Source organism: Herpailurus yagouaroundi, unplaced genomic scaffold, assembly GCF_014898765.1.
Source record: "Herpailurus yagouaroundi ecotype Mexico unplaced genomic scaffold, PumYag 197, whole genome shotgun sequence".
Lineage (NCBI taxonomy): Eukaryota > Metazoa > Chordata > Mammalia > Carnivora > Felidae > Herpailurus > Herpailurus yagouaroundi.
This window is the reverse complement of record NW_024412428.1, coordinates 19,962,333-19,971,556: the sequence shown is the minus strand read 5'-3', so window position 1 is coordinate 19,971,556 and position 9,224 is coordinate 19,962,333. Positions and strand designations below refer to the sequence as shown.

Genomic DNA, 9,224 nt, shown 5'->3' with positions numbered 1-9,224 from the left:
CCTGTTAGAAGAAAACAGAGAGGGGCCCCTCAGCCGAACTTCTCATCCGCGGGAGCCAACAAGACGCAGTCTCAGAGGTGGCGGGGGGGGGGGGGGGGTTGGCTTCGAACTGAGAATGTAAAAGACACTTTCCAAACCTGTCAGGATTGGGTTTCGTTTCTAGACTTCTATTCTCAAAGGGACAATGAGGAAGAGACGCAGCTTAAGACGTTCTGAACTGAGAAATGAAAAGAAGTTACTTTCCTTTGTCTCCATAAAACTAAGTTGGGGAAAAATTAAGCCCAGGTGTTCGTTTCCCCTCTGTTACAACAGAGCACAGAAACCAGACGGCAGAACGTCATTAGGAAAGCGAGGTGTCTCTGTCTGATCTGAAGACCGCTGTCTGTCAGCTGCCTCCACGGAGTCCTGTCCTGCCTCTGAACTCCCTTCAGGTGTCATTTCATCAGAAGCTGAAACAAGACAATGAGGTGAGCAAATCAGTCAAGCTTCAGACTGGCCTCAGTCGTCAGGGGGCTTCTGTCCGAGCCAGGCTCTGGGCTCCCTTTCCCACCTCCCCAGCCGGAGAACACCTTTGTAGCCGAGGCTGAGGAGGCCCAGGCAGACCTCGGCCTTGTTGCTGTTGTATTTTTTTCGTCCCACATTGTGTCACCTTGTTGGTCACATACCGAATCTCTACTTGTGCGTAGCTCACATAATCGCACCTCCAGACTTGCGGGCCTTGGGACTGTCTATGAGGTCTGAGCATCAGCAGGACACAGGCCGAGGGTCACACCCGGTATGGCCACAGTTCATTGTTAACCTCCCTGGGCCTCGTTTGTCCTCATCCGAAGAGCAGGGAAATCATGATCACATCTATCTCCCACGATTGTGGTATTAACTAAATCAGATGATTGATATACGGTGATTAACACAATGATAACGCAGAGTGTGAACTCAAAATGCCAGTTCTTATTCTAAGTATGGAAAAGAGCCCGAGGAGAGAAGGCACTGGAAAAGAACTACCTTGGGGAATGAGGCACACAAGGAGGGAGGGTGGGGAGCAGGACTCAGAGAAGGAATGGAAGCCAGAAGGCAGATGGAAAGCCTTGTCTCGATCTCTTCCTGCTTTCCCTGTGGTTTCATTTGGAAAAGTTAGCATCGAAGATTGTATTTATTTATTTTTTTTTTAATTTTTTTTTTCAAAGTTTATTTATTTTGGGGACAGAGAGAGACAGAGCATGAACGGGCGAGGGGCAGAGAGAGAGGGAGACACAGAATCAGAAACAGGCTCCAGGCTCCGAGCCATCCGCCCAGAGCCCGACGCGGGGCTCGAACTCACAGACCGTGAGATCGTGACCTGGTTGAAGTCGGACGCTTAACCGACTGCACCACCCAGGCGCCCCGCATCTAAGATTTTAAAGTCATATATCATTCCTGCTTCTCTCTTTCTTCCCCCCCTCCCTTTTTTTTTACACTAACCATTGCTCCAGAGACAGCCGAGTTCAGAGAGGTTCACGTATTAGATTTGCGGCTCTAGTGTTCTAGAAATTAGGAAATGCAGGAGGGGTTTCTATCTTCAGCCTTCTGCTCCCAAATTAATGAATTAATGAGTGACTTCTTTTACCGTTAGGGACTGTTAGCATTTCAGACCTCTTCCTGAACCCGGTTCAGTGATTAACCTTGCTTTAAGATCTTAAAAGCGATGGGTAGTTTTCAGCACAAACAATTTGCTAATGTACTGGTCGTTAAAGAACATTAGTTCGTGTGGAAAAATTTGGACTTACTGGGTCTGTCCCCAGTTTCTCCCCTGTCTCTAGCCCCGGATGAGGTGAGAACTGGGGAAAGGACCCTGGAGCAAACAAGGTGGGAGCTCCATGATTCTAGAACCATGTCACTGGGGCAACTCCTGGTGATGGCTCATATTGGAGTATTCGGCTCATGCCTAAGGTGGGGCTAATCTGACAAGGAATCAAGGTTTGTAACACCCTCAGATGTGACATTCTTATAGGGTATGGCCAAACAGGAGTTACTTAAGTGGAGATGTCATTAGCTATACATTCATTGAGCTCCATAGTACGCCCTCCCCCTCCCACCCTGCCTTGCAAAATACTGAATCACCCTCAGCAATATTTTATGCTCTTTGGAAACTGTTAATTATTCAGATATGGGGGATTTTTTTTTGTTTTGTTTTTGTGTTTTGCTAATTCTCTACAAGTTTTTATTATCCCTTTCACTTTGAATCACAGAATTTATGGTGATAGAGCTTTTCTTTGAAATATAAGCACTATTATATATATATATTTTTTTTAATGTTTATTTTTGAGAGAGAGGGAGAGATGGAGTGTGAGCAGGGGAAGGGCAGAGAGAGAGGGAGACACAGAATCCAAAGCAGGCTCCAGGCTCTGAGCTGTTAACACAGAGCCTGATGCTGGGTCAAAAATAGCCCCAGCACTATTATAATTTTTAAAAGAAAGCAAATTTCTCAAAAACGGAATATGCAAGATTAAGTATAAGCATAATATGTTTGAAAAGTTTGAGGGGCACCTGGGTGGCTCAGTCGGTTAAGCGCCTGACTTCAGCTCAGGTCTCACGGTTCGTGTGTTTCAAGCCCCACATCAGGCTCTGTGCTGACAGCTCAGAAACTGGAGCCTGCTTCAGATTCTGTGTCTCCCTCTCTCTCTGCTCCTCCCCCACTCGTGCTCTTTCTCTCTCTCTCTCTCTCTCTCTCTCTCTCTCTCTCTCTCTGTCAAAAATAAATATCCATTTAAAAACTTTAAAAAATGAAAAAGAAAAGTTTGAGATCAGTTTTGCTGTGGTATTATGGCAAACAGAGAGGAAAGTAGTTGATTACTATTGAGAGGACATGACGGCAGCCAGGTCTGTCTCTAACCATCAGCACTAAAAGGGGCAACTGAACTCCCCAGCTAATGTCTCCCCATGCCTCAGTCTCTCCAGCTGTAAAAGGATCACTGCACAACACATCTGCCTCCCACTCAACTCATAGGAAATGTTATGAGACCTGTAAGAGAAAATCTCCACAAGATAACATTGTGAGTGCAGAAATTTGTTTCGTGCCTTCGGAATTGGTACCAAAAGTGGGGATCACCCTGACGAAGACACAAACTGAACAATACGGGGTTGGAGTTGCTAAAATAAGAGAATCCAGCAAAGGAAACCTTTTTGTTTACCTATCCACAGGGAGGCTCTATTTATGATGTGCCCCTGAATCCTGGCAGCACCATCATTTCTTTGTAGCCAAGGTGAATAATCTATTTTCTGGCTTACCTCTCACAAAGAATTTTGGAAGTAAACTCAACACCAGGAAATAATATTTCACAGACCCTTTAGTCTCCCCATTCTTTGACACTTTCTCGTGTTTTTCTTCCTTCTAATTTCTCTTCTTAGAAAGTTTTCAGCCTACCTTTCCTCACAGCCTACCTTTCCCACACATTTCTCTTGCTCCCACGGCACATTTTTCTCTCTTCTAACTGGGTTGTTTTTTGTTTTGTTTTGTTTTGTTTTTGTTTTTTACTTTCTCGCTTGTGTGTGACTGTGGTCCTCTTTCTCCTCCATTCCTACCCATGTTTCCCTCGCACTCTTATTAAACTCACTCATCTTCCTCTTTCCCTTTTCTGCCCCTGGAGAAAAAGTCCCTGATGGACAAGGGGGGAAAAATGACCAAGTAGCATTGTGTTGGGAGAACTGAGACAGCATATTGAAAGCTACCGGCCAAACACAGCTTCATTTGAGTCAATGCCACCTGACGATTCAAACAAGCCTTGATCGGCATGGAATTATAAGACTTTCCTGGAATTTCTACACATATATATTTGACATTTTACCCCAATCCCATTCCACACTCCAGATGGTGAAAGACTTTCCTTGTTTATTTGGGATGAATTCTCATTCATCATCTTTCACTCTGACAATACTATTGCTCACAACCCCTGAGGACTGCCTACTGGTACCGTCATTTTGCTACAAGTTAATGTTCATTATTGCGCATCATTGGGAAAGGTAGTGCTGTGGTTGTGTCCTGATTGAGTATTACAATGTGCGTCTCCCATGGATGACTGATATCTAAGTACCTGAAATATTCTAGACATCAAAACTAAGTTGAACTAGGTTAGACTTTCTTGGAAACTTCAAAGGCAACTTGAGGACTCACAGAACATCAGCTACCTCACAGATGTATTCCGAATGTGCAGAAGTACACAATAAGTGGAGTTTCCACTTGATACGATGTAAATTGGCTTTTGGTGTACCATAGCACAAGTCGCATGGGAAACAACTATACCATAACATGTCAAGCTCGTTATGTCTTTTCCAAATATCCCTCTTCTGTTTTGAACTGTGTTTAAATATTCAAAGGAAAGAAATCCATCACCTCCCAAGTTACAGAGCAATGTATGTGTGACAGTCCCCATTCTGTGCGGAGAAGCATCCATGCATATACACGCACGAGTACCCTAACACGCACAAGTGTGGAAGACGGGCACCAAACATTAGTAGTAGCCTCTCTGGGTGGTGGAATTACAGGTGCTTTTGCTTTCTTCTTTTGGTTTATCTGCACTTTCTGGTTTTAACGTAATGGTAATAATTAAGTATTATATTACTTCTATAATATAAATGAATAAACAAATAGTCTTCAGTTGAACAAACCAACACAACCCAGGAAAGAATTAAAAGCAACACCAAAACCCACTTCGATATCTATTAAACATGAATTAAGTACAAAAGAATGGTTGTAGAAAGAACCTTCCCTGGCTTGGGGAACAACCATCGCTGTGTATCATTGTCAAATGTGAACGTAGGGGATGCTGTAGTTCAGTAGGGGCAGCAAAGGCGAGTTCTGGGAAATATTGTTGCCTTGGGATATATACGTGGAATTTGGGTCCGTGGCTAATCATTACAGACAGGACTCCATGAGTCATAAAGGATATGACATGGGGTTATAAGAAGGAATTCTTACATTTGCGATTGAAATAATTCCTTGTCTGCATTCTGCATCTGCATTTAACCTCCTAGATAGAATAAGATGTGGGAAACCATATCTTGGTTTCAGTACTGAGTTTCCATGACTGGGGTGGGGGCTTTGGCCTGAGCCTGAAGTCTGGCTCTCAGTTGAATCTTCTCAGTTGTCCCCATGACTTCACCCCGTTGGAGTGCTCCCCACACGGAGCCTGCAGTTAGGCGTCCCCTCCCACCTGTACGTCTCACCCTGCACCCGGCCTGGCCTTTACCCTGAATGGTCTCCATGTGTGCAGAACAATTTATCTCCTCCTACTTGGTTCCATCTGAGTTCATTTTCCAACGAATCCACCTGATGTGGGGGACGGTCAGTCTGACCACACCATGCCGTTCATAAGTGTGAACAGAAAAAGGAGCCATGAATTCTAGAAGTGATATTCTTTGGGGGGAAACTCCACCAGTGATAGAATTTTATTCTAGTGATAAAAATGGTGCAGTGGGGTCACCAGGTTTCATGGGGGTGGTTTCCATTCTAGAATTCCTCTCCCCCTTGTCTCCTATTTCTGTCCACGGGCAAAAGAGGTCATGACCCGAAGGAATGAGATCTCCAGCTTCCAGAAGCCCCTGCTTTCTCCAGAGATCAGAGCAGAGGCCTCATCCTGGATCTGCCTGTCCCTGCCATCACATATTTGTCAAGTGAGTGAATTCCCAACAATAGGGTCCCTAATTGACTAAGCAGCTGGCATATGTGACATGTCTTCAGCACTTTACAGTTTCCAGATCATACACAGCCTCTCCCATGTCCCTCAAAGCGACCAGGTAAAACAGGCACTCTGCCTACAGGCTGAGAAAGATGAAACAAAGCAGACTTGCCCAAACTGACACAGCTGGTTACTGGGCACCAGGATGTGGACATGGGCCCAGGAGTTATGATTTCAAGCTAGTGCTCATTCTACCATGATGGTGGTTCCCTAGCCTGGCAGCTTGTCAGAATGCCCTGTGAAGATGGTTAACAAACCAGAGTTGGAAGGCCCCCTCTGAGCCCACTGAGGTAGGCTCTTGGGGTGAGGCCCAGCCATCCGAGTCTGATGCCTTCCCATGCCGATCAGCGCCTGATGCCACATCCCAGTCGATGATGTCAAGGCTGACAAATGATTCTCGAGGCCAGTCCTAACACTGACAGTGTTCTTCCATTAGGAAACTCCCCGCTTGTAAAGAGTTCATTTATACTTCCCAGGATCTTCCTTCTACAGAACGTTGTTGGGTTGACAGCGCAACTTCTAGAAAGCCTGAGGTTAAACACAGCTATGCCTCAGGGATAAAAGACACAACACGGGGAATATAGTCAATGGTATTGTAACAGCACTGCATGGTGACAGATGGTGGTGACACCGTGGTGAGCACAGCATAATGTACACATTCTCTTCGAATCCCTGTGTCATACACCTGAAACTAATGTGACATCGTGTGTCAACAATACTTCAATATTAATAAATAAATACATATGAAGACCAGTCTTCTAGCAAAAAAACAAAACAAAACAAAGACAAACAACAACAACAACAACAAAAAAAACCACCCAGCTATGCCATTCATCAGCCCCAAAGAGAAGAGGTCAGGAAGATCTGACAGCCATGCTTAGAGAGGCCTCAGATGGGCCGCTGAAAGGTCTGAGGGCCAGGAATACAGGCCCAGGCTCCTTCGCCTGGCTCCCAACCAGCGGGGCCCCAGCTCACTGGACACGTCTGGGGAAGACACTTGACTTGTACTGTCAAGACTCTGCAAAGTGAGGGGCGAGGACCTGCCAATTAAGTGACCACAGACTCCTGCCTGCGAGAATCACCCACGAGGAGGATGGCCCAGGGTGGGGAAGTTCCTCCTGTCAGGAAGACTGAGTCAGACTTGGGGGGGAATCGGCGGAGCCCCCAGCAGGTAGACCGCTCAACTCAGAGAGGGACCCCTGTCGCCACCACCCTCCAGCGGAGCCGGTAGGAGTTGTGTAAGAAGTCCTTCAAACTGACTTAACCTGCCATGAACCCAGCAAGTGGTCTGGTTTATAAGACCTTGGGCTGATTTATAAGAAGGGGTCACCTCCAGAGAGGAGCCTGGGCTGCATGCCTAAGTGCTGTATGCAGGTCAGCCTGGAACCCATTATTATAATGGTTGGGAGAATCAGTTAGGAGACAAGGCGAAGCAAGTCGAGATTTGAAAAACACAGTAACAGCAGTCTGACGAGATGCCAAAAGAGCCTGCCAGCAGGGACAGCTGGAAGGCCAATTTTTTAGTCAATACTGAAAGGTGGTTGCTTAAATATCTGAGTCAACACACACTGATTTCTCTCCGGCTCAATACTCCCGTTTAATTGCACTGGGGAGTCTCTCCACCGACACATCTAACACCCAAAACCATAGTGGAGTAGAAGAAAAGAGTGTTATTCAAGTGCAAATCAGGTCCTGGGTGCAGCCTGCAAGCCTGGGTCCTGCTGGAGTGTTTCCTATTGCCAGGGCAGGCAGACACTTGGGCTGGGCCTCACAGAGATTCAGGGAGGCCCCCCCCCACTTTGAAAGAGGGCCAAGGGAAGGGGTGAGCATCACATCTCAGCCGGCCCTCGGAGAGGGGTCTGTGTGGTCTGCTCCCCGCCTCTGCAGCTCTGTGCACAGAGGGGGAGAGGGAGGCAGGGAAGCGCCTGCTTCCCACATCTGGGAGCCAAGTCAGATGGGAACGGATGCCCCTGGAAAGCGATCAGAAGTGTGGCAACCAGGTGACGACCTGGTGAGGTTGATGGCGGACGTGATGGATGAGGTGAGTCTTCAACGGCCTTCCAACTGCCTAGGGGTCGGGAGGGAGGCAGAACCCTGAGGTACCAAGAGCCAACAGCCTAATCTTCAGGGTCCTGACAGGTTTTGGCTGCTAATAGAAGCACTTTCCCGTAGTGACGCCCACGTAGGGGCCAACCGGAATGGCCCCGAGGCTGGAGGTGAGAGTGGGGGCTCCTGCAGTGACCTCCTGGCACCCTCAGTGCTAAGCGTGACATTATCACATGTAGCCCCAAACCCACCAGAACTGAGACCTAAATCACAATGACAAGGCAGGCCCTGGGAGCAGGTGACGTGAATCCTTCAAGGGGAAACTCTACGTCCGCTGTCCACCATCAGAGATGAGGAAGAAGCCTGTGTGTCGTGCTAAACTCAAACTCCGATTCCCTGAGGAAGTTGTGCAAATCAATTTCTGATCTGGTAGGTGTGAGTCTGGATGGCCAGAGTGAGGACCGGCGGCTCAGCTGCCCTCTGTCCTCATTTCCAAGCCTCTGGCTCATACCACACGTGTTATCATTCACCCACACTGTGTGAGCTGGTCCTCACTCATACGCCTGCTGATCACACTCAGAAACAACCAAAACGCTGCTCAGTCGGGGCCCAGAGGATCTGAGAGAAACATGGCGGGGCACCGTGAAGTCTGGAGGTCCCCAGGCCTACCACCTGGGGAAACCGAAATCGTTTGGGTCCATTGCTCACGTGAATACAGGCTGCTGAGACAAACAAGCCTAAGGATCAAGTCCTACTTCTTCCAATTACTAGCTGTGGGACCTCATCGAAATTACATCACCTTTATGAACTTCAACTTTCTTACCTCTGTTACGGGAACAGTCACAGGACTCTTGTGTCAAATGAGATAAAGTGGGTAAAATGCCCAGGACGAACTTGTTGCCCAACAAATGCCAGTTCTCTACCCATCCAGTTTTCACCCCCAAACTGGAGTGACCTCAGTTTCTCCTTCTTTAGTTGTTGCTATTGGTGTATGTCCAGGAAAGAAGCAGTTGGAGGAGACACCGAATCGGGCCCAGCTGAGAAACTTCTGTCTCATGTTAAGCAAGAAGCCCAGCCCCCACCAAGACCTGTTCATCTCTCCTGCGGAGGGATCCCCATGTAGCGCAAGTTTGAACAATGAATTTGTTCCCCTTCCTAGAGCACGAAGGGTTCTTAGACTTCCCATTCCGAGCTGTTTATGGAGCAGTCACTTAGGAACTCAAGTGGTAGAGACCTTCGCCCATGGAACATTTCCATGGAGCTCCCATCGCTCCCTGCCTTGCCCCTTACTTACACTCACACTTTCTGTGTGTGGATAGGAAAGCTCAAAACCACACTGGCCAGGGCTTCGGCTTACCTCTCATCCCCTACTGCCCCCTTCCTCTTCTACTCCTCTTTAGACACACTGGCCGCCTTCTTCTTCTTCTTCTTCTTCTTCTTCTTCTTCTTCTTCTTCTTCTTCTTCTT

The 9,224-nt window shown here is 47.4% G+C and overlaps 1 protein-coding gene and 1 long non-coding RNA gene across 3 annotated transcripts in view; one reads left to right on the top strand and one right to left on the bottom strand.

Moving 5' to 3' along the window:
- Window positions 1-9,224, top strand: part of LOC121012925 (uncharacterized) — a 27,884-nt gene that overhangs the window by 612 nt on the left and 18,048 nt on the right. The window contains exon 2 of the long non-coding RNA XR_005782407.1: window positions 313-467. This is a non-coding gene — a long non-coding RNA (uncharacterized LOC121012925). The remainder of the gene's footprint in view (window positions 1-312; window positions 468-9,224) is intronic.
- LOC121012923 (guanylate cyclase soluble subunit beta-2-like) overlaps window positions 121-9,224 on the bottom strand; it is a 17,003-nt gene continuing 7,899 nt past the window's right edge. Inside the window, exons 4-5 of one of the 2 annotated variants that reach the window (XM_040448350.1) lie at window positions 313-449; window positions 121-217 (exon numbers count right to left, since the gene is read on the bottom strand). In XM_040448350.1, coding sequence (XP_040304284.1) covers window positions 203-217; window positions 313-449 — 152 coding nt within the window. In that variant the 3' untranslated portion in view covers window positions 121-202. Of the gene's footprint in view, window positions 218-312; window positions 450-9,224 lie in introns of those variants that run through there. The other variant, XR_005782406.1, reaches the window with a different exon arrangement.